The 26,487-nt window shown below is 33.1% G+C and overlaps 1 protein-coding gene across 5 annotated transcripts in view; it reads left to right on the forward strand.

Annotated features, from left to right (window-relative positions):
- Window positions 1–26,487, forward strand: part of CCSER1 (coiled-coil serine rich protein 1) — an 880,050-nt gene that overhangs the window by 493,197 nt on the left and 360,366 nt on the right. For all 5 annotated transcript variants that reach the window (XM_041759585.1, XM_041759583.1, XM_041759581.1 and 2 more), the window contains one exon: window positions 2,518–2,725. In XM_041759585.1, the coding sequence (XP_041615519.1) occupies window positions 2,518–2,725 (208 nt within the window). The remainder of the gene's footprint in view (window positions 1–2,517; window positions 2,726–26,487) is intronic.

The following is a 26,487-nucleotide window of genomic DNA, read 5'->3' on the forward strand; positions in this document are numbered from 1 at the left end:
GAATTATTGTATAGTTCACAAGTTGTGCATATTTAAGATAAATGTCATATTAGATAAAGTATATTTTAAAAGTGATAAAAATGATTTATTGTATAATTGTAGGGTTTTTCATTTGTATCTTTTTGGTTTATTAGTTTTAGTTTTTGGCTTATTTGCTTGTTTTTCACATGAGATCCATTCATGTAGTGGTTTAGAGCTGAGTGCCCTGTCTGCATTCACATTTTTTTAAAGATTTTTTTTTATTTATTCATGATAGAGAGAGAGAGAGAGAGAGAGGCACAGAGACACAGGCAGAGGGAGAAGCAGGCTCCATGCTGGGACCCCGACGTGGGACTCGATCCCTGGGCTCCAGGATCACGCCCTGGACCAAAGGCAGGCGCTAAACCGCTGAGCCACCCAGGGATCCCCCCCCGTCTGCATCGAATCTCAGCTCTGTCCCTTCTTTGCTTTGTGACCATAAGCATGTGACTTAACCTCTCTGATATTAAACTCCCTTAACTGTGTAATGGGGATGATAATAGTACTATCTAAAAGAGTTTTATTAAGGGGTTTAACATGTAAAAGCCCTTATAAGATTACCTGGGATGCACTAAACATTGTTATATATAATTACATTATATGAGGGAAAAAAATAAAGTCCTATCTTACAAAAGTGCCTAGTTTGTTCATCTCAAGTTTACTTCTTACTAGCTTTTTTAACTCTGAGGTAAGTTATTTATCTGGGCCTATTTCCTCATGTAAGATTAAGATGCTTATTACATTTACCTCTTGGATTTGTTCAAGGTTTGAATGAATGACACACATGAAATGGTTAGCATAGTATTTGGCCTATAAATGAACTCTCAAAAATTTTTAGCCATTACTATTTTTTCTTAAGATTATTTATTCACTTTAGGGGGAGAGAGTACATGAGTGGGGTGGGGGAGAGGAAGAGGGAGAGAGGAAGCAGACTCCCCTCTGAGTGCAGAGCCTGAGGGCTCAATCTCATGACCTGAGCCAAAACCAAGAGCTGGTGGTTTAGCAGGCTGAGCCACCCAAGCACTCCTATTACCATTTATTTATTATTTTATTATAGATACAAAATGAAGACGGTAATTACTATTTTATTACTTCAAAGGACAATTATGGTCAATGAATGTATCTGTGAAGATAAGCGAACAATTTAGTGTAATCCAAAAGTGTTTTTTATTTATTAATTATTCAATACTTTAAAAATTAATTATACTATTGTGGGGGTAAGTCAGTGAATCAGTTGGTTAAGTGTCAGACTTGTGATTTTGTCTCAGGTCATGATTTCATGGGTCTGGAGATCGAGTCCAGACTAAAGCTCTGTCTAGAGTCTGCTTGGGATTCTCTGCTTCTCCCCTGTTCACGCATTCTCTCTCTCTGTCTCTCACTCACTCCTTCTCTCAAATAACTAAATATAATGTTTAAAAAATTAATTATACTATTATGAATAATCAGAATTGAGTAAGATTAACTGAGGATATATTTCTTATTGGCATCTTTTCCTAATCTTGATGGCAAGTTACAAGTCTACTCTGTTTTATGTTTTTTCCATTTAGGTTGCTAAGTGACCTTGTCATATAATTCAGGAAATAATATACATAAAAGCCAGTAAAAGTGAGCACAAGTCCTAAAATATTTTTTATAAATACCCTGAGCTATGCTATCATGTTGTCATTATTGTATAGGCCCCTTGGTTTTGAGAAATGGAAACAAATTCAGAAAAACTCAATCAAAGGGACTATTTTCATAAGCACCTCTTTGGTATGATTTTTAAAAGATTGCTGATCTGCACATTTTGAAAATTGTCAACATTAGTATCTTTTCTTTTACATATACTGTCAATATGAGTCATGTTGGAGGATTTTGAAAGTGCAATATTTTCAAGTAATTGTTGATTATCAAGTAGAACAAGATAAATATGTGTGTTGTGTGTTTTTCCTCACATTACTATGTTAAAAATTTAATGATCATTTGATAAATGTACTAATTACATATGAAGTTATGTATCTTCCATTTATTTTACTATTTTCATATAAAATCTTATGTATACAAGTCTTTCTTAACTCCTAAAATGGCCATTGATTGCTTTAGTACTTTAAAATAATAATTAAATTTTTTTTCTTAATTTTTGCTTTCTTAATCTTTTTTTAAAATGAATTTTTAAACATATTTTCAGAAAAAAATTATGAAATTTCCTTTTTGGTGATTTTTGTTGATTTTCAACATTTTAAGAGTTAATTTAAGAAAGTATAAGCACATTGATATCATGTAAAAGTGAAATTCTAGAAAGGGGAAAAGTCACATTCTAAAATAGTGATTATCATTGAATACTAAAAATACAATTGACCAATTTCATAATTTTGACAGAAGGGTCTCAGAATTTTCAGATTAATAAAAGGAAATGATGCCAGTCACAAGGAATTTTTTCTAGCTCACTCCTGACATTGATCAACAGCTTGGAAAATACTGCTGTGAATATGCTATATTGTAATTTTTTTTTCTTGTTAGGAATCTGTCCCTGAAATTAACAAAAGACATTGATCAGGAAGTCAGGTGTTCCCATATCAGCCGAATGCCCAGCAGTCCATCTGCAGACTGGCCCCTGCAAGGTGTGGAAGAAAATGGAGGCCTTGATTCTCTGCCCTTCAGACTGATGTTACAGGACTGCACAGCCGTCAAGACGTTATTATTAAAGATGAAGAGAGTTCTTCAAGAGGTAATGGTTTACGTAAGATTAATGTCTTTCAGGGCTGGTAGACAAGGGAGTCTATTGACTGGTTAGTCCTGCTCTGTTGGTAATTAACTGCATGATACTTGGGCAGGGGGTCATGTATCCTCTTGCAGCTTAGCTTTTCTTATATGTCAAATGAAGGATGTGGAGCTCTGCTTTATAAGGTACGCTTCAGCTCTGAAATTCTAAGATGTTGTGAAGGAATTGAGAAAGAATAAATTGACACCAAACCTGGGCAAAGTTGGTTAAAGAGAAATGGGCATCAGCTGTTAATTTGTTGTTATAAAGCTACTGAGAGACCTATTAAATGACTTCATTTTTTTTAAGAGAGGTGGGGGAGGGGCAGCAAGTGCAGGAAAGAGAATCCTAAACAGGCTACATGCCAGGCTCTGGAGTTATTCCCACTTACCCTGAGATCATGACCTGAGCCAAAATTAAGAGTCTGATATCCAATGGAGTAAGTCACCCAGGTGCCTTAAATAGATTTCATTTTAATAATACTGAGGCTTATTTTATATACCATAAAAGTAATGTAGTCGTTTGTCCCAGTAATAATCAGTCTAGAAAAATCTAATCTGAATGTCTGACTGATTTTTGCTCACTGAATACAGTTGCCCTCCTATAGTCTGTGCTCAGATGATGAATTAGTTAGGAAAATGCGTAATGGATTATTTCCTCTTTATGCCCAGTAATCAGCTATTTTTTTAGGATTTTAAGTATGTTATGGATTTATTTTTATAATGCCAATACTGTTTTTTGGGGGATTTCTATAAACTATATACATATTAATATTGTTTCAAACATGTAAAGTGAGAGGTCAGAAATTTTAAATGACTTTCCTCTACTAGGTGTGAATTCAAGACAACAGCCTGAGATTTCTGACTCCAAAGTTAGTGAGTTTTTACTATATCCCATTATTGTTCAATTGATTTGTATTAATTGATAGGAGTCAATAATAAATAATGTGAGAAGAGAAAAATATAACTATTTAGAATGAGTAGTAGTATGGCTCCTTTACAAAGATGATCACTAATAATTAGCTTTTCAAACACTTAGGTAATAATACTGCTAGCAGCTACCACTAGAGGCCAGAAATGGAATTAAGAAGAGAGAAGGGAATTTAAGAGAAATGATACCAGAGACTTTTGGGGGCCTTTGGTCTAGTGTTCTTCTCAGCTGTTAAAGTAAAACTGGATAAGATATCTGCATTCCATACCACTTTATATTGTTGAGTGGTTTTGTGTCTAGAATCTGTACAGAGACGTGTGCAGGAGTAGTGCTTTTATATTTGATCACTGTTAGAATTTCAGGAATTTTATAAGGGGCCAGTTAAGGACAGGCATAAAAATTAAATTATATGCATTTATAATGGAGCACATTATATTTTAGTAGGGTAACCAATAGTCAAAACCCATTATTTTCTATTTATTTTACTATATTCTATTAATTATTTATATCTATTGGATCTATATGTGGAAATACTCTGTAAGAGCTCTTGTGCATATTTTCCAATATTAGGTTCATTTATGTCATTTTGGTAGCTTGAAATCAGCCACGTGGGAATACTATGCCACAGAAATTGACAAACACTTTAAATTAGAGCTTTTAATTTTTGGTAAGCCTGTTAAATATTTAAGAGCACACTGTATGTATGACTGTGTGGTTTCCATACTGACAACATAAGTGTTTTGCTGCACTTGTCAAAGCTCCCTGACCTCTGACTTACCATGCAGCCTGAATCTCTTTGAACAAAGCAAGCTTAATAACATTTGTTGTTTTAAAAGATATTAATCTCAAAGTCTATAATGTCCAACTACTCAGCTAGAACTTTCTAACTCTCCCTTGGTCTGAGTTTTAATTAAAAAATCAACAAGTAAAAGGAAAGTAGGAAAAACTGGCAGAGAATGTCAAAGGGTATTTAATTTTATAATTTAAAAACATTCAGTGATATTCACTATAGAGTCAGTGTTCTGAATATATTGAGCTTGTTTTTATACTTCCATTTGTTTATATTCATTAAAGAATATTTGAAGAAACTGAAGAGAATTGGTTTTTAAAGCTGTTGAATAATGAGCAATGTTTACATGTTCGTTAAGCCCATTCAGAGAGCGGGGGTGTTATTCTTTATTGTCAACAAGAAAAGCAATATTATGATATGATTAGCATAGACAACTGTTATAGTTGTCTTTTTAATAGATGCCTTTAAAGAAAATTGTTTATTTAAATATTCTCTAGGCCCCTGGCTCAGTCGGTAGTACATGCACTCTTGATCTGTGTTGGTTTTTTTTTGTTTTGTTTTAAAGATTTTATTTATTTATTTATGAGAGACACAGAGAGAGAGAGAGAGAGAGGCAGAGACACAGGCAGAGGGAGAAGCAGGTTCCATGCAGGGAGCCTGACATGGGACTCGATCCCAGGACTCCAGGATCACACCCTAGGCCAAAGGCAGGCACTAAACTGTTGAGCCACCCAGGGATCCCTTGATCTCAGTGTTGTGAATTTGAGTTAAATGTAGAGATTACTTAAATAAATAAATTTATAAAAAATGTTCTCTAAGCCAGGAACTTTCAAAAGGCAATATATATTTCATTACTTAATTAGAGCTTAATACTAATTACTTGTCTTTAATAATACCTGTTTTAATACAGAACAATTATTCCTATTTTAATTATTTTTTATGATGCATAGTAGTCCTACTTTTATATACAGATTAGTTTTTAACTGAAGAAGATTTCAATTATTTGAGTTTTAAATTAAAAAGGAGTTGATGAATTGAATTGAATATATCCCAGTAAAAAATGCTCCTATTTGAGATTTTTCCCAGTGGTGCTCTGTTGATGCCTTAAATTTTAATTTTGAGGCGGGTTAAATGTGGATAATTTGAATGGAATCTCACACTTTTAATTTTGTCCCCCTTTTGAAGATTAGTTTCTATTATTAAAATGCACATGCATGTTCCAAACAAATCCAAACATTAACTCCTTTATTAAAAAAAAAAGACTGACTTGAACCCTTAGAAATTTTATTGTTATTTTATTCTTCAGCCTAGTGATAAAAAAATGTAGCAAGGGGGAAAACTATGTCATTTTTTACTTTCTCTTTTGTTAATTTATTCCACATAATTCTATCAAGTGTATAAGAAGAAAATGTTTAATATTTACAGAGAAAGTTTCTGTTCTCTTCCCTTTTAGTTTGCTCTGTTCTCTTTTTGTCACTCTCTTATGAAATTTGTTCATCCTGTAGTAACTAATCAAGAAGTCTACTGGGAAGAGATTTCAGGTGAGATGAGTAGTATAATTTCTAGAAAGATAACAGCTAATAAAAATATTTATCTAAGATTGCTTATAATCTCCTACTATTACCTATGCCTTTTTTAGTTTATATTTAACAAATAAGATCTGAGAATCTACCTAGCAAATTTCCTGAATCATGAGACATCAAAGGGAAAAAAAAAAGGAAAAAAAGAAAGGGGGAAAAGTTAGATAAATGTTAAACATATAAAACAAGAAGTTAATGTCCTGAGAGGAGTCTGTTCTCATAATAAAGCTAGATTAGTGAAAATCAGAGAAGAATTTATTTGAGAATCAATATAATTTACAAAGCCATAAATATTTAAGTTTGTAATTAACTAAAGTGTTCTTACCTATTTTCATTTTTCTTTTCTCAACAACCTAATAGCTCAAACTATTTAATTTTATTATCTCCAAAAATAATAATGGAACATTTCAAAGGTATTTTTCTTATTTTTAAATTTTAAATATGCTTAACAAGTATATGGTGATTTGGAGTGCTTTTAACTTCACCATTCATTATTCAATGGGCATTTAAGAGTTTTGGGCTTTTTTTGTTTTTGGGGGGAGGGTTAAGCACATTTCAATAAAATGATTCCAACGAATTTATCACTGACATATTTGCTATCAACACATTTCAAGAGCAAATGAAAAGCCTATAGAATACTAACTCCAGTAATAGATAATTATAGACAGGAAAAGCAATAGTGGACAATCTTAAAGTAAGGAATTTTACCCAAAGCAAGTAATTACCCATGTAAATGTCGATAGCAGTCAAATAATTAAACTTCTTTTTGTATTTCTCTTTTAAAAATACTAAAATCACAAGTTTCTTTTCTCTGCTTTATGTTTGTTTGTTTGTGCTTGCTTAAAAAATGTGTTTAAAGTAAAACTTGGAAAAAAAAAAAAAAGAAAAAAAAATAAAGTAAAACTTGGGAAAAGATGTGCCATTATAACTGCAAACACCAGAAAATGAATGGTTGTACTGTCAGATAGATACAAATATAAGACGTATTACCCCAATCAAAGTCCTATATTTCAAACTGATAAAAGAGTCAGTTCATCAGGAAACCATAATTATACATGTGGATGGCCTGTTTATGTAGCTTGTAAATATATGGTGCAAAATCTGGCAGGACTAAATGAAGAAATAGACAAATTCACATCATAGTTGATTTTAACTCTGTTAAGAATTGATAAAATCGGAAAAGTTTCAGGAGATTTGAAAATTACCAATTTCTTTAATCTCATTGACATTCATGGACTATTGCAATTAATAATAGAATTATACAGTCCATATGGAACATCACCAAGACAGAGTATATGCTGGGTCATAAAAAAAATCTCAATAAATTTCAAGTTTAGACATTGTACATATATCTATATATTGAGAACAATGGAATTAAATTAGGAGTCAGGAATGATAATATAGCTAGAGAAACATTAAATATTGGAAATTGAACAACAAATATCTATATATCTAATGGATCAATGTAAAAACCTTGAGGGGAATTTTAGTGTTTCAAGTGAGATGATAATGATGATGATAACATAATATGATAATCCAAAACTTGTGGTATATAATTGAAATCATGTTTAGAAGAAAATTTATAGTTTTAAAAGTCTATACTTAAAGGAAAAAAGTGTGATAATTGATGATCTAAGTTTCTTCTTTAAGAACCCAGAAAAAAAGACAAATTGAACATGAAGTAACAGAAACATGAAGAACAAAATTAATAACATTGAAAAGAGATAATAGGAATAGAAAATTTATGAAACCCAAATTTTTTTGAGAGGTTAAAAGAAATAGACTGTAGAAGAATAAAAGAAGAACAACAAAGAAAAAACAAGTAACACCAATCTCATCAATGAGTAAAGGCAGGAATAATCAGTACAAATCCTAAAGACACTGGAAGGAAAACGAGGGAATACTCTTAACAACAGTATGACAATAAATGTAACAATATAGATGAAAAGCACAAATCTCTTGAAAAAATCTAACTTCTCAAAGTGACACAGTAAGAAAATAAAAGTCTGCATATTCCAATTTATATTAAAGAAATAGATACTATTATTAAGAAAGAAAAATCTAAGCCCAGGAGCTTCAATGCTGAATTTTATCAAGTATTTAAGAAAACTTAAGACTAACATTATAGAAAAAAAAATCAGGAAATACAGGAATACATATCTTAGCCTGTTAGATATGGCCGTATAAACCTATTATAAAAATCTGGGAAAATCTTTACAAGTAAAAGGAAATAACAGAAAAATTCCCTTTATAAATTTAGATGTGAAGGTCTTTTAAAAATTTTTAAATAAAATTGAGCAACATACAAATATACAATGACTTAGTTGGTTTTATTACAAGAGTACAAGTTTTGTTTAACATTCTAAAACTAATCAATGTGATTCACCACATTAATGAGCTAAAAGAAAGAAAAAGCATGTGATTATTTAAATACATGAAGAAAGCACATTTGAAAAAATTGAACATCAGTTTATGGATAAAAAATAAAACCTCTCAACACACTACTAGTAGAAAGGAACTTCTATTCCTACAGTTAGTATTCATATTTAATGATATGAAACTAAGCTTCTCCTTAATATTATTAGCAAGGTAAGGGTGTCCACTCTCAACACTTTTAATGAACTTTGTTTTAAAGCCCTAGCTAGATATAAAGCAAGAAAAAGCATTAAAAACTTTAATATTAGAGAGAAAATATAAAACTACTTCTATCAGTAGATTATATAGTTGTTTATATTTACATTTCTAGGAAATCTATGAAAAAGTTAATAATGAACCTAGTAGGAATAATAAAACATGATTTTAGCCTGGTTCAAGGATACAAAATTAAAAGTGCAATAAAAGTATGTATTGCTCCCCAGAAAATTATGTAGTGCCTGAAAACAACAAATGTTCGTTATGGTTTCTGTGGTCAGGATTTTGAGAGCAGCTTATCTACCCATTCTGTCTGAAGGCTTCTCATGAGGTTGCACTCAAAATGTCAGACATGGCTGCAGTCATATGGAAGTTTGACTGTTTTTGAAGATTCACTTCCTACCTCATTCATATGCTGTTTTTCGGAGAACTCAGTTCTACACTACTGATAGCCAGAGCTTCAGTTTCTCACCGTGTAGGCAATATAGCAAGTGGATTCCCAAGAGTGTACAATCCAAGAAAAAGAGAGTGATACAAAATTAGCAGTCATTTTATAATTTAGTCTCGGAAGTAACATGTCATCACTTTTGTGAAATTTATTGGAAATAAAAGCCAGCCTTGTTATTATTGTGTGAGGGCACTATACAAAGGTGTGGGTACCAGGAGATGAAAAACTTTGTGGTCTCTGCTGTCCAAGCTGCTATACCTTTTGGCCCCCAGTGATGCTTCCCTCACAGTGCAAAGTACACTTACCCCTCCCAAGGCCACCCAAAGTATCATTTTATTACAGCATCAGAATCTCATGATGTAAAACATGGGAGTTGTAGATAAGGCTTAAGTATAGCAACACAATTCAGTTCTCCACTTCAAGACTTAGGAACTAATGCATAGGTTAGCAGTTTCTTGTTTCAGACTTACAGCCTGGGAATGATTCTTCATGGTTTTTAGTTCTGCCCTCTGTATTCTTGGTTTGTCCTCCAAGTCTGTCTGTTTCTTTCTTTCTTTCTTTCTTTCATTCTTTTCTTTCTTTTCTTTTCTTTTCTTTTCTTTTCTTTTCTTTTCTTCTCCTTAATATATATATATAAAATTAGCAAATGTTTGCTTCTGAATAGTTATCCCATTCTTATGTGTGCTCTTGATGTTGATTTCCAGAGATCAATTTTCATTTTGCACTGTTTCTGTCCCTTTAAATCCAAATTGCAGAATGTTTCTATGAATAAAATTTTATTCAATTATTTTTAGATTTCTTGTGATTCTTATTAGAAATAAGAATCCATTCCAGTAGACATTCATTAGACAAAAGCCACATGTCTCCAAAATAAGTCCTGGAATCCATTCCAGTAGACATTCCATTAGACAAAAGCCACATGTCTTCAAAATAAGTCCTTTAACTTGAAGTAGCTGACAAACAACCCCTTTAAGATTTTAATTGTTTGGTTGAGTGGGTCTGTGAGACATACCCTAAAACCTTCAACAGGACACCTTTTGTTTGGCTGAACTAGGTATTCTGCAGCATAACCTTTCTATATTTCAGAATAACTCTACATCAAAAAAAAAAAAAGTAAAACTTAAAAACTAAAAATTAAAAAAAAGGGATAACTCTACATCTAATAAATAAACTTCTATGGTATAAAAAATGGTTACAATCTGGATTGGCATAGTTGTTACATAGGCTTATGTTTTTATCAAAGTTCATCAAATTAAACTAAATGTGACAACACATGGAATATCATCACATAACTGATAGCTCCATTGTCAATGCTTCCATTTTGTGGAGTTTCTGTCCTCCTTTTGTGAGACCTGTAAATAAAGTTTGACCATTTATCATGCAGATGGATTTAGGGCATTATTTTCAATTCTTACAAATTGTTATGAGAACTTAATTTTCTTCTCATTTTAAAGTAATGTAAGTTTAAAAAAGACAGTATAACACAGTATTCATACAAAGCAATGTATCTATTTCTATACAGTATGTGAAATCTCTGGCTTAGATAATGACATATCTTTGATTCACTGAGAATGTATAGGTTTCTGAATAAGAATGTTTTGCTTATATGAGGCCTGGCTCTATGAGGCTATAAAATTGATCCTGGAAAATACATAAGAAGGGATAGAAAGTATAATTCCATGGCTCTTATGTTATTTAAGTAACTTAACTTTTAACAGCCGTCTATGACAGATTAGAAAAGGCAGAGAAAACTTATTTCCTTATTTCCAGCCCCATTTCACTAACAAAGTCCCACTGGAGGAAGTATATTAGATTGGTAAAAATCACTGGTGTTTGAAATCATCAAGATCTGGGGTGGTTCTCACTTCTGCCATTTAATAGCTGCTATAAATTGATTAAGGTTTTTGAGTCTCTGTTTCATCATATGCAACTTTACTAATTATCCCATAGGATTATTTGGACAATAAACAAAATGTTTATAGCAGGTCGTTACAGTGAGAGTATGGAGAAAGTATCCATGAACATGAGCTACTGTAATTATCTTGTTTATGTGATTATTAATGACTATGTCAAGCCAGGTGACATATATAAGAAAATTCGTAAACACTTGGAACTATACTAGTAAATGCTTTTTAGTAGGACAAAATTTGTATTCTTGAATAATAATTGAATATTAATCATTGTTAATAAAGGTTATACTATTTGAAACTAAAGGTAGAAGTATTATAGTCATTTATGGTTTTCTGGGCTTTCAGTTGTGGTGTAGTATCTTTGAATTGATATTCTTTGGCTAAAGAGCTATGACATGTCAATTGAATTTCTATTTTCTGTCAATTTTTAGAAAGGATTTTACAGGTAAGAAATAATGGTAATAGACCCTGGTGGTAGCAGTTGAGGCAGTGAGAAGGGAAAACATGTGTGATTTCATTTGAGAGCAATGCCAACAATAATTGTTGTGATTTGGAATTGGGTGATAATGGAAAGAGAAAAGCAAGGGTAACTGACAGTTGTAATTTGAGTAACCAGCCTGTTCTTGCCACTTCCTGAGACTAGGAAGACCAGGAGAGGAGTAACCTGCATGAGACAGAAAGGAAAGAAGAGCTCTGTTTTGGCCAGATTAAGGTTGAGGTGTTTATTTAGACATGTAAGGACATATGTCAAGTAGAAATTCAAATTACTGTGTCTACAAACCCAGAAAGATTAGGGCTAGACATATATAGATAGAATATTCAAGATTATATAGATTCTGTTTAAGCTATGGAAGAGAGAACTTGTACCTAAAACCAGAGCAGGAAGCTCCAATATTTGATGATAAGAAAATAAAGAAAAAGAGTGTCCAATAAGATGGAAGAATACAAAAAGCATACTGTCAAGAAGCCAAGAGAAAATATGGCTTCAAGAATGCCAACCTGAGGGATAGTGCTGAGAAGTAAGTATGACAAGAAAAGATAAGTAATGGATCCTGGAAACCCATTAATTCCAAAAGTATATTACCTAAGCATTAGGAATTTCAGTGAATAAAATGGCCTATTCAAAGTGTTCATTTATAAAACAACAGCCTAGAATAGAAATAGTAACCATTTCCACCTGGTTCTCAGTTGTTAAATTATTGGTTCATTTATTTACGAAGCATTGGTATTTGAATTTGAAGGATATGAAAATGAATAATGCATGTCCTGAAATAATTTTAAAATGTATTTTAAGATGGAGCACCTGGGTGGCTCAGTCAGTTGAATGTCGAACTCTTGATTTCAACTTAGATTATGATCTCATAGTGGAGCCCCATGTTGGCTCCATGCTGGGCATGGAGCCTGCTTAAGATTTTCTCTCTTTCTCTCTCCCTCTCCCCTAGTAAAAGAGGTATATACAGATATATATATAGATATATAATTATATATATAATAATATTAAATTATATATATTTTAAAGTATGACATGTTTAGTTTTGGAAAATATTATAAATTTTATTAGGCTAATTAAGAATGATCAAAAAAGTCCATTTTACATGAGTACCCATCATATTGGAGTATTATTTCTCTTTTAAAAACTGTTACTTATATTACTTAAGGTTATTATACTGCACAGAAAACATAGCATAGTTATCACATATACTGGTCTGTATTGGAACAGACTTCTCAAATTTTAGTATCAGTTCTCTCATTTAACATTGGGCAAGCTGCTAGTCTCTCCATGAAAATATGGTCTCTTCCAGAAATGGAGTAACTAACTGAACGTTCAAAATCACTCAATAATATTTTTTCCAAAGTACTTGTACTGCATTAATCTCCCTGATTATAATATGTTCATGTAATAGAATGTTTAATGTTCATGTATTAGTATTGTCACACAAAGAGCATTTTGAGCACAAAAACCAAATCACAGATAAATTCATACAGTATATGGAGTTTAAATTAAATATGCAAAGTCAAATACTAATAAAGAATATATATACTATATTTGTGTGTATATTCATATATATATATATATAACATACACTAATATGCTAATAGTACTAATATATAATAAAGTCACAAAAAGAAGTATGGAGATGTTAAACATGATATTCAAGGTAAGATTACATACCTATGTAGAGTTAGTGAGTGGGAGAGAGGTAAAAGTGTAGAATTAAGGAGAAGATGAAGGAGGACTTGTAGGTATCAATCATTATACAAGCAGTACCTTTCCTTGTGTGTTTCTTTCAAAATCATTACAAACACATAATATTTTCTTGCATGTGTTTAATGTTGAATAAAAAGAAACTCAATTTTTCCAAAAGAAACAGTTTTTCCAAATTATTCATACCCTAAATGACATCCTGTCCACCAATCCCATCCCCTACATTACTTAGCTGTGTATTTCTCTGCTTGTTAAAATTGCAGAAATATGTTGGCTACTGCTTTGTGATCAGTGTATCTTGTAATACTTATTTGATGTCAAAATAAAAAGGCAGTGAGATCAAGGTGAGAAAAGTTACACTTATCAGGCAATGGATTCTTTCCTGGTATTTGTACTTATATTATCTGCTAGTCATGAGTACTCTTTTATTTCTTATTAAAAACAAACAAACAAAACCTAAAAGACTACAACCCAGAGTTTAAAAACAAATGCCACCCTCATTATACCTGAACACTGTGGTTGTGTATAATCGTATTCAGTAATTAATTAAATATCCACTAATATGGTTTTGCTATGCATGTCTAACTTTCTCTTTTCTTCATGAATCCAGCATTAATGTCTCAGTTGTAATACAACTCACATACTATTGTAATTTGATGGACTAAATCTGGCATCAAGAATTTCAGGCTGCAACATAGAAGATACACAGCAGATGGCACCCTGCAGAATCTCCAGGGGATACTCTTGAGTGTTCAGCACTTCTGGTGGGGAAGGGAGAGAGGAGAGCAGAGAGCCACTTAAGCAAATGATGCTGTGGAAAGCCTGCAATTGTATTCCTCTGAGACACATTTTTACTGAAATTGTGTTTTGCTTTTGTTTGAAAATCAGAAACAAAGGCTATTTAATTACAGTGAAAATGCCTATTTTTAATCAATGAGTATATAAAATATGGTGTTACACATTTAGATAACATAATACAATTGCTTGGAAAAATATAAATCTTAAAGTTTTACAAATGAGCTAAGTATTTTAGCATCTAGTGACTTATTTAGATGGAGGGCAGTCATTCCCTTAATTATTTCATTTTAACTTTAATGAAAATAAAAACCTGAGAAAACTATTGCCTTTATTTTAGTGTAAATTTACTAATAGAAAAAAATTGCTAATAGAAATATAGATGTTTGCTACTTCAAATATTATAGTTTTAAATAGGTTATTTTTTGTTATGTTTTAGAGGAGTAGCTATTAAAAACAAAATGATTCAAATTATCTTTATGACAACTAGGTATGAAAACAAATACATTGTCATGTTCTCTTTGATTAGACAGCTCTGTAAATTAAAGAAGATGAGGAATTTAAAATGAATAATTAATTATTAATAAAGATTTGATTCACTTTCCTCAAAAACATATAAATGTTTTGTTATCCATGGTCTTAATTAGGGTTCAGCTAACTTTTTTCTATTTATACTCCTGGCCATAAAGTCTGCATTGCAATCCAACCTAGTGATAAGTAGTAAGAAAGAAGCCATATAATAAAAACAAATGTGCACAGCTAGAGTCCTATAAAACCTTATTTACAAAAAATAGGCAGAAGGCCAGATTTGGATTTTGTCCTGAGCCTGTCATTCCATACTACTTCAGAGAGACATGATTAAATTATCATGAAGAGGTATTGTGTAGTTAAGAGCATTGGTTTGAGGAACCAGAATATATAGTCTAAATTCCATTGCTTCACCTATTAGCTGAATGTTTCCAGGCCAGTTAAACTCTGGAGATAATAATATTAACATATCACTTAGATTTGTTGAGAATATTATGTGTATTAATTTGCTTAAAATGCATTGAACAGTATAGGACCCATAGGAAATTCTCAATATGTCTTAGTTATCATTTTACTATCATTACAAAGTTTGAGGCCCACCAGTGAAATAAATATCATGGATTTGTCATTGAGCAAACCTTGCATTCAAGTCTTAGATTTATAGAAATTTAACAATATTATTTTATTCCATTTTATTCAGCTGTTTTTATGAGCATTTGGTTTCCTCATATATAATGAGGGGATAAAAATTATTATAAATTTTATTATGAAAATTAGATTTAAATTGTGTCTGGCAATGGAGAGGTCTAAATAAATGTTAGTTCCCTTCTCTCCCCTCTCCTTCCCTCCTTTAAAAAACAAACAGGGATGCCTGGGTGGCTTAGTGGTTGAGCATCTGCCTTCCACCAGGGCATGATCCCAGGGTCCTGGGCCAAGACCCACATCAGGTTCCCTCAGGGATCTTGCTTCTCCCTCTGCGCATGTCTGTGCCTCTCTCTCTGTCTCTCATTAATTAATTAATTAATTAATTAAAACATCTTAAAATAACTTATTCTAGCACTAATTCTAAACTCTAGCACTAAATTCAAAACAGATTGAAATTGGATTCCCATTTTGATAGCACATTTATGATTCTTATTTCTTCTAGAACTGGCCCTTGATTTTGGTATTTCTGTTTCTTGAATCCTTCAGAGCTGAAGGATAATCCTTAAGCCCCAGATTTGTGGCAGACATACTTTGGTGGCTCACAGATTTCTTAAATACTGCTTGTTCACCTTTCTAAATCTCTGATCAAATTGCACAATTTTATAGTAAATTTTGAACAGATATCAATGAATAAATAATACATCCAAATACAGTACCAAGTTTTCAATTTAAAAATCTTTCAAAAATTCTGAGTTTTTTTTTTTTTTTAAGATTTTATTTATTTATTCATGAGAGACAGGGAGAGAGAGAGAGGCAGAGACACAGGCAGAGGGAGAAGCAGGCTCCATTCAGGGAGCCTGATGTGGGATTCGATCCCGCATCTCCAGGATCATGCCCTGGGCCGAAGGCAGGCGCTAAACTGCTGAGCAACCCAGGGATCCCCAAATTCTGAGTTTTTTAAAAAAATTTGCTTTTAAAAATATTTATAAATGTTTGCTGAAATATAAGTCTGTTTTTAAATGATTTTCTTGCAAGAGATTCTGTTACATAAATGATTTTCTTAGCTTCTGTTTCAACGAACACACAATTCCATCTTCATCTTCCCCAAACAATTTAGCTTTCCCTCAAGGTGGCATTGTGTCTAGATTTACTGCATATGATTTAAACCATTTAATAATGTAATGTAGGATGAAATTTAATTCTAATCCACTGTTACCTGAATTATAATATTTATTTATTACTTACGGCTTTGCAGAAAGTTTACAGTCAGCATGTTGTTTTGTTTCATTTAACTCTTTGGATATGTAGCATGACTTGGACTCTTGGTTATAGATAAGGTATGGGCTAATTCTGTATCTGCTGAAAATTCTGCATCCCAACATATGTTTGTTGTTTTTCAACCCTAAGTCTGTTTTGAAACATAAGGTTAATTTTCTAATATTATGAAGCTTCTTCATTTACTACCTGTTCTTGGAAAACATTAAGAACTTTATAGATTTCCTTGGCCAGGGATTAGTCAAATTTAACTGCCACTGGAGAAAAAATTGCAACCTGTAAGTATTCTTGAATTATTTCTTCTGGACATTCCTCTGTACTAAGTTGACATCCAAGACTATTCATCTTACTGGCAAATAGCTTAGTACCTACCAAAGCCCTACACATATTTTTTTCCTTCAAGAAACCTCCAGAAAAGGAAACTGTTTGTTTGATAATTAATAGTGGTCAAAAAACCACTTAATATTGCTGAAGATACATGTAACTGTGGAGACCACAGGCCAAGAAACTGCTGGCATTGATTTTGGGAGCACAAATCCTATAGATAACACCTACATCTTTGTGCATACAGCAAATGTAAGAATTTATTGCTGAAAGATAGCCCACAATTCAAGTGTGGATTTGAGAAAATTGGCAATATTGGGGAATGGAACAGATACCAGGATGCCAGGGATGTGTGTGGGGGAGGGGGGGATATGTGGGTAATCACATTTGTGTGCATGTGCATAGTATCTCTCTGTTGGGAGTTGTTGAGTGAATGTATTTGAATGTGTTGGGGCTGAGAGGCAGGGTGGAAAGGCTCCTAAAAATAGGTCCAAAAAGCAAATATTCTAAATATATAGTCATCGTCTATTTACTTTCTTCTTGTCATATTAGATTTGACTCTATTAGTCCTCCAACTTTGCAAAAAATAAGGGAATGCACTGAAAAGTCACATCAGGGCACATGTCTACATTCACGTTCTTTTTTTTTTTTTTTAATTATTTATTTATTCATGAGAGACACAGAGAGAAGCAGAGACATAGGCAGAGGGAGAAGCAGGCTCCCTGCGAGGAGCCTGATGAGGGACTTGATCCCAGGACCCCAGGATTACAACCTGCACCAAAGGCAGATGCTCAACCATTGAGTCACCCAGGTGCCCCTACATTCACAGTCTTTACTTCTGAGTCCTCTCTTGGTATCCTATTGTCATTCTTACCTGCTTTTCTTGACTAGATTCTGTTAATATCCTATTCCTACCTGGTTTTGGCTCCGACTTTCATTTTTGTTTCCTGTGCACTGATCTTTCCACCTTTGGTAGGGAAACCTGGAGTAGATTACACACTTCTCTCTGTGTTTTGCGTTATCACTAGGACATTTTTTTTTTCTTTACTATTTTAAGGGAATTTTTGATTTGTATAGCCACACAAAGCAGAAGTAATCTGGGCTCCACTTTAAATCTCATAAAATAATTTCACAGAAGATTGATAATTTTGTACTCTCCACCTCCTCCCTCACCCCACCACAAACATCCTTTTCACTTTTAATTATAGCCCAAGAGAAACAATATCTTTCCATGGCATTTTTCCATTGGTGTTTCTCATATCCATGGTATCTTAGCTCATCATGCTTCCCCCTCAAAATGAATTCCTAGTCATGGGATAATAAACTCATTAGCTTTAATTAAAAGAACTTACCGTCTTTTATTATTATGATAATTATTTTTCTTAAAAAACACCATTTCTGTAGCTGTTTATTGTAGTTAGCTCTTTTCCTGATTATAAAATTCTGTGAGGCCTTTACTATGTACAGTGTGAGACAAGTTGACTACCTTCCACAAGTACCATGGGACTTTTCTGTATAGTTACTGAGAGTGAAGCATGGACACGAATACTGACTCTATTCCTGTTTGTGTTTAAAGAGTATTATTCTGGGATGCCTGGGTGGTTCAGCAGTTGAGCGTCTGCCTTTGGCCCAGCGCATGATCCTGAAGTCTCGGGATCGAGTCCCACATCGGGTTCCCTGCATGGAGCCTGCTTCTCCCTCTGCCTGTGTCTCTGCCTCTCTCTGTGTGTCTCTCATGAATAAATAAATGAAATCTTTTTTTAAAAAAAAGAGTATTGTTCTATTATCTGCACTTTATTTAAAACCCCCTCAGGTAAATATTCATGACCAAGTTGATCATCTAAAAAAACTTTATTATTTAAAAAAATATTTTACTTATTTATTTGAGAAAGAGAGAGAGAGAGAACATCAGTTGTGGGGAGAGGCAGATGGAGAGAGAGAAGCAGACCCCCGCTGAGCAGGGAGCCCGATGTGGAGCTCTATCCTGGAACCCTGGGACCATGACCAAGCCAAAGGAGATGCTTAACTGCCTGAGCCCCCCAGGGGACCTCTATTTATCTATTTTAGAGAGAGAGAGAGAGGAAGAGAGAGGTGGGGGTAGAAAGAAAGAGAGAGAAGGAGAGAGCAAGGGGAAGGGCAGAAGGAAAGAGTCTCAGGCAGACTCCCCAGTGAGCATGGAACCCAGTGCAGGGCTTGATCTCATGACCGTGAGATCATAGCCTGAACCGAAATCAAGAGTCAGATGTTCAACCAACTGAACCACCCAGCAACCCCACTTTTTTTTTAAGATTTATTTATTTATTTATTTATTTATTTTATTTTTTAAAATTTATCATTTATTTATTTATTTATGATAGACAGAGGGAGACAGAGAGAGAGAGAGGGGCAGAGAGACAGGAGGAGGGAGAAGCAGACTCCATGCCGGGAGCCTGATGTGGGACTCGATCCCGGGACTCCAGGATCGCGCCCTGGGCCAAAGGCAGGCGCTAAACCGCTGAGCCACCCAGGGATCCCCTTAAAGATTATATTTTTAAGTAATTTTTACACCCAACACAGGGCTCAAGCTCACAACTCTGAGATCAAGAGTTTCATGCTCTACTGTTAACCAGCCAGGTACTCCCAGGTTGATCATATTTAGCAGGATATTATAGACATCAAAGAGCTATATTGATAAATTTAGCAAGTGTTATTATTTCATAGAAATACTCTTTATACTCTGCCCTAAAAATTTAAAAATGTTGAAACACAAATTCTCATAGCTTTTTTCTCAGAAAATATGGTATGTAATGGTAAGTTATAAGAATGAAATGTAGTGAATATTCAGTAATGATAAATCATTGTGAAAAATGAGATCTGTCTTTAATAATTTAAAAATAATATTGACAGGTCCCTAATATATATGCAAAACATTTCTTTAAAAGTAACATTGATTGTATGCAGTGTAGGAAGATATAAAGGAAGATCCAGATATAGTTTAGTTTATACTTGGTTAGGACAAGTTCAAAAATACTGAAGTCATTTGTCATAAGAATTTCGGTAGTGGAGTATAGAAGTTGAAGGTAATAAACCCAGATTTTAAAATATCCTTATCAATCAATAAGTAATAACCATCGTTATTTGGCTTTTGATAGTGTTATTTTGATATAAATGACTTCGTCATGCCAGTGTTCAAATCTAAATGCAGAGTTAGACACAATACAGCACTATATATATATATATATGTATGTATGTATATATATATATAGATATGTATGATATGTATTTTAATTTTGCCTACATTTCTTGAGATGATTTCTTTTTTTTTATTGACTGAGCTTTGTGATTTATTTTTGGGTTAAATATTAAATTATTATATGGTATTTTATTTTATAAATTCTTTACTATAACATATATGATTCAGTTTATACAGTCACAGTCTGTTGTTCAGTTTTTCCACAATTATTCATTGAATAACAGTCTCTGAGGCCACAAAATGAAAAAAATGAAAGAAGGAAGGAAAGATGAAAGGAAGGAGGGAAGACAGTGTTTGCTTTCAAGAAAGAGAAATACAGAGTTCTTATATTCAGAAAATAAAGTCAAATTTAAAGCCTGAAGTTTTTATTTGTGTGAGGCATGGTACAAGAGATAGATCTCCCCAAATGGGTCTGTGAAGTCCTAACCTCCAATGTAACTATATTTGGAGATAAGACCTTAAAGGAGTTATTAAGGTTGAATGAGGTCATAAGGATAAGGCCTTAATCCAATAAGATCAGTTCCTTATACTAAGAGATGATCCACATGGAGGAAATTGGGGCATAGACCAGGACACAGAGAAATTCATGTGAAAATACATAGGGAAAGTGGTCATTTGAAAGTGAAAGACAAAGGTCTCAGTAAAAACTCAACTTCTTGACAATTTAATGTTGGACTTCTGGCATCCAGACTATGAGAAAATAAATTTAAACCACCGTTTTGTTGTAGCAGCTCAAGAAGACAAATACAACATCGATAATAGGAGGAACCGAGCCTCAAAAGCAGATTTTCTACAGGGAAACTGAGGTCTTTGTGTATTGTAGTAGTACATAGTGAACCATCCAAAGAGTGACTTAGACTCACAATATTGATCAAAAAGCAGAAACTAGTTGCTTGTTATTGTACATTTGCCTATGCATGTAGCAAGCAGCCTTGATAGGTTTCTACTGGTAATAAGAGAGGGGCAATGCTCTCCATGTGGTTTCACCATAAAAATGGCCAAGAGTTTAACTAAATTTTATGCTAATTTTTTAATGTAGAAGCATTTGGTGAAAATCAGCAGCTCTGTTCAGAAATTAATCTAGTGCCAATCTGCAGGATTTACTGGAGTGAATTAAAGATTGCTAGGGGGAATGAAGCTCATCTCAGCTTGACCCAGGTGTGAGCTAATACCAGTGTGGTGTGAAGCCGTGTCAGTATGCACTTATGAAAAGACAGGGAACTCAGAGCTGTATCAAAATTGAAATGAAAGGAATAATAGCAGATTTTGCATAGGGTTTGAAGAAGGAACACATGGAAGATTATTCTGATATTATAAACCTGAGATGTGTAAAAAATAGGGTAGCCCAACACTAAGGAGGAAGTTCAGAATTCTAGTTCTGGAGACAATATCATGAGCTTGATTTGGTTTATGTTGGATTTGAAGTAGTGGTAGCTTGTCCAAGTGACTCATTCATATGACTGAGTCAGTACAGAAGAGGTTAGAATAAAAGGCCATGTTTAGTATTACATGTTTGTGAATTTATTTGCTTAAGTATATACTTAAATGTTGATATTCATTATCACTTTGTGATTTGTGAAGTGGGCAAGATTAGGGAAGGTTAAGAAAAAATAGTAAAATCAAGTGGGTCTGAAGAAGAGAACAAAAGTAAGATGCAAAGAAGCGGTTATTAAAAAAACACATTTTTATAGTGCTTATAATGTGCCACGTATTTTTGTAATCATTTCTAAATGCTGTCCCATTTAGTGTTCCTAACAGCCCTATGATAACAGTATTCTTCTTATCATCTCTATTTCATAGGTAAGGAAACTGAGATACAGGGTCGCTAGGTATTTTGAAGCTAGGAGTTTAAATATCCAAGGCACTCTTAGCTTCAGAGTTCATGTTTTTAATAATTATCCTATGCTGCATCTCCTCTCCATCCCTCACAAAAGGTATAGATTTGGTGAAAATAGAGGGTCAAAAGAATGGGAAAAAAGAGGAGCATATTCCTCAACAAAAAAGGAAAAGGTTATCATAGTCAAATATTTTGCAGAAGTAAAGAGAATAAAGAGTTTATTGGGCTAAATTAAAAATTAAGTCTTTGAGGGGCACCTGGTAGTTCTCCGTTAGGTGTCTGACTCTTGATTACTGCTTAGGTTATGATCTCATGGAGGTGAGATGGAGCCACCTGTCAGGCTCCATACTCTGCACAAAGTCTACTTGTTTCTAGCCCTGCTTTTGTGATCTCTCTTTCTCTCTCAAATACATACATACATACATACATAAAACCTTTTATTAAAAATGAAGTCTTTGATTTAAAAAAAAAAGAATGAAAGAATACGTTAAGATAATGAAGGGGAAGTTGAATTCTAGACTTCTAGAAATTTTGGATGAAGATAAGGATGAGAAAAGGAAGGTTGTGATTAGAAACAAGTCATTCTTAAAACAAAACAAAATAAAACACCCTGATTTGAAGTAAACAGAGGGAGATAATTTGTGAATTGGAAGAAAGCCGAGCCAGTCTTTCACCTGCTGATTTCTCTTCTTACATATGTCACTCCCTCTTCACACTCAGCATGCTCATGAATGGTACTTCTTAATAGCATCCTCTTTCCCCAAATATCCATATGTGATTTCCACCGCCACTTTATTACATACGAAAGCTAAAATGGGGCCCCACTTTGACATAGCCTTTTCCTTAGCCAGTGTTTTACTAAATCCTTTTCTTTCTCTAAAATCCTTTTTTCTACCTCATCATTTACTCTTCATTTTTATAGCCAGTGCTTTAGTCCAAATTTGCATTGCCTTAAATATATGAAATGTTACAGCAGTCTCATAACCAAGAAGCAGTATTGCAAAGTGCTTAGAAGCATAAGCTATTAAGTCACACAGACTTTGGATAGAATCCCATCTCTGACATTTGCATACTAGTTGCCTTTGGGGAACTTCTTTAATGTCTCCAAATTTGTTTCCTCATCAGTAGAATGAAGAAGTAAGTAATAATATGTGAGAACAGTAATATTTAGTGCATAGTAAAAAAAAAAGAGAGAGAATATCTTCTTTCCTCTTTCTTTTCTCTAATAGTCTTTTCTATTTCACCATGCGATTTTTCTTCAAAAAATACCAGCAATTCCCTATTCATAAAGGATAAAGTCCAACTCATTATCCTTTATCTAGGCTCGTCATAATCTGACTATCCAGTCTTATTTCCAGTTAATGTCTCTGCTCAGCTCTAGTCAGTGTGCCCTTTCATTATTCTCAAGATATGCCATGCTGATTTCAGAGTGCAGACTCTGGCACATTTTCTTCCCTAAGGCTTGGCATGCCCTTCTCTACTTACTTTGTCTGTACAAATTCTTAACCTTAAATTCCACCTCTTTAGTAAACCTATCATGATGTTCTTATTGCCTCTTACATGCATTTGATTACCCACACGCTGCACTATAATTTAGTTGTTGGTGAGATCAGGGCATCTAAAGACCACATATTTGTTTTCCTTTGTATTTCCCAGAGCACCTAGCACAGCTGGATAGAGGGGCACTGACTGAATATTCTTCAGGGTATGAAGAGAGCATATATATATATCAAAGAGAGGGGAAATGACTTTATGGTTCAAATAATTGTCTTAAATCTTTTTTATTTTAATTTTTTAGGTTTTTTTTTAAATTTTTACTTATTTATGATAGTTACACAGAGAGAGAGAGACAGAGACATAGGGAGTAGGAGAAGCAGGCTCCCTGTGGGAAGCCTGATGTGGGACTCGATCCCAGAACCTCGGGATCACACCTTGAGCCAAAGGCAGATGCTCAACCACTGAGCTACCCCAGTGCTCCTTTTATTTTAAATTTTAACTGAGGAAATGCCACAGATATTTATTAAGTTCTTATTGATTTTTATAAAATTGTATCCTAATTTGTGGATTTTATAAGGTTAACTATACCAGATTCATTTTCAAATTTTTGCCTTTAAGATTTTTATTAAAGATTTTAAATTTATGTATATAAATGTACATAGATCGAATATTAAAATAATTTGTATAATTATTTTAAACATTATTAAACCAGCAGCAAAACCAACACTCAACAGTCACACAAACCATTTTGCAAATTGACCTTAATATGCTCTACACAGTGAGAAATACACAGAGGAAAATAAAAGAATATTTCTCTCTAGGACAAAGTTTGGGCAGTTTGCTAACAGCACCTTTAAAGAAATCATAGTTTTCTAAACTTGTGAATCTTTAGCTAGGTACAGTGTGTGTGCCACATCCACCAGGATTGCTTCTCATAGTCTGGGTGGGAATTGGGGGACAGGGTGGATAAGAGAAACTGATAGAAACATTAAGATCAAGCTGCCTGCTGTATCCTGAGTAATAAAGTTCCTGTGTATCTGGCCCAGCAGTCTTCTGTTAAGTACCTATGAAACTTTGGCATGCTAATTTATTTGTATTTATTGAATAAAACTTCACAGTTTAATATTATATTTATTTATTTGAGAGAGAATGAGCACCAGTAGAGGGAGGGAGAGAACAAGCAGACTCCACATTGAGTGCAGAGCCCAAAGTAGGACTCCATTTCAGGACCCTGAGATCATGACCTGAACTGACAAAAGAGTCAGACGTTTAATCTACTGAGCCATCCACATGCTCCCACAGTTATTTTCAAAGTTCAGGTACAAAATGTTCTTCTTTTCAAAATAATCTAAAATGAAATAAAAAATTACAAGTTTATAAGTAAATTCACTTTGTAACCAAACACATCCAATAAACCAAATTCAAGATAGTTAGAAATAAAGATTTCATGTTTCAGGATGACTTCTGTAGTAAAATAGTGTAGCTACATGTTTATACTAGTATCAGGACTCAGTGGTTTTGTAGTATCCTTTATAAGATTTTTTCATATGATTGTAGAAATAGTACTGAAAGAACACATCTATGAATTTCATCAATACTTTTTCAATGGAAATGTGTGTTATTACTTCTAAGGTAGAGAGTTAGTGATCTTTGCGTGCATTATAAGTCTTTCAGCTGCCCTATATACTTACTAAACAACCTACATGTTTTTATAAAATAGATTTCTTTGGAAATACGTTCATATTTCTAAAAAAAATTATCTTGCTTTAGATTTCCAATTATCAGAACTATGGCAAGCTTTTTTTGTGTGCTTTAAAAAAATACTGAAAATAGATTATTTTCTCTTAAAAGCAAGTTGCAAAGTCATGAATTTTTTGTAAAACGTTTTTTTAGATGTTTACATATCATTACATGGTCGTATATACTTTTTTGTTTGTAAAAGCATGGGCATATGAGGAAGGCTATGCACCAAACTGTTACTATAGGTTGCCTCAGAAGGAATAGGTGCATAGAGGGAGATAGTGGACTTTTCCTTTGCCATATTTTTTCTATATTGATGTTATTTTCACTTGCAATGGAAATTTATTGTTTTGATCCTGGAAAGGCAAACCAACAAAGTATTTTTAATGAAACAAACATAAGTGTTAAAGACACAAACAGAAATTAAATTAAAATTGTGAGAAGACACCTTTGTCAGTCAAATATTTATATTAATTTTTATCAGTTCATAAACCTGAATAATATTTTGGAATACTTAATTGTTTTACCTAAATTTTGAATTTCCAGTAAATATAGTCACTACAGTATTTTGTATTTTGTATAACTTGAAGAATCTTGATGCTCCATTTTTCACAAATAATTTTTCCTTATTTTAAAACATATAGAGTGGTAGAATTTTATATTTATTTGAAAATATGAAAATTTTTAAAAAAATTAGTTTGAATCATGGAAAATTGTGGGGTCTCTTAAATTTGTGTTATCGCATAAAATTGAAAGCAGATTATGTTAACTCCTTGAGATTCTTTATCTAACCATAATTATTTTGCTAATATTGAGAGTAGTTTATCTAGTGAAACAACTTGTGCTTATTTTTTCATAAGCTATAATATAACATGGGAATCCTTATTACTTGAATTGACTTGAAGTATTTAAAGACTTTTTTTATAGTTTAAAACTTACATGCTATATCATAATTCCTACATTTTTGGTGATTTTAGATTTTTCTTATATTTTTAGTATACTTTTGAATATATAAATATTAAACATTTTAAATTAACATATTTGTATTTCCCATTCTAAATGCGCATTGCTTGCTTCTAAATATGCATTGCTACATTCTAAAAATGCATGAATATGCATTTGCATAGCATCGTGAATTTTTAAAAATCTGCTTACATAGCTTCCCAGTTTTCCCATTCATTTATTCAAAGACCATTTATCCATTATTACATGTCTCTGCTCCCTGAAATATGTAGACACATCTCTATAAGTGAAGAGGTCACATGAAATGGCAATTGCTTGTTTTAAAATAAGATATTTTATACAACCTCTTCTATGCCTGCAGATGGCGTTAATAATACAATGGAAAAAAAGTGTTTGAT

This window comes from Vulpes lagopus, chromosome 6, assembly GCF_018345385.1.
Source record: "Vulpes lagopus strain Blue_001 chromosome 6, ASM1834538v1, whole genome shotgun sequence".
In the NCBI taxonomy this organism is placed as follows: domain Eukaryota; kingdom Metazoa; phylum Chordata; class Mammalia; order Carnivora; family Canidae; genus Vulpes; species Vulpes lagopus.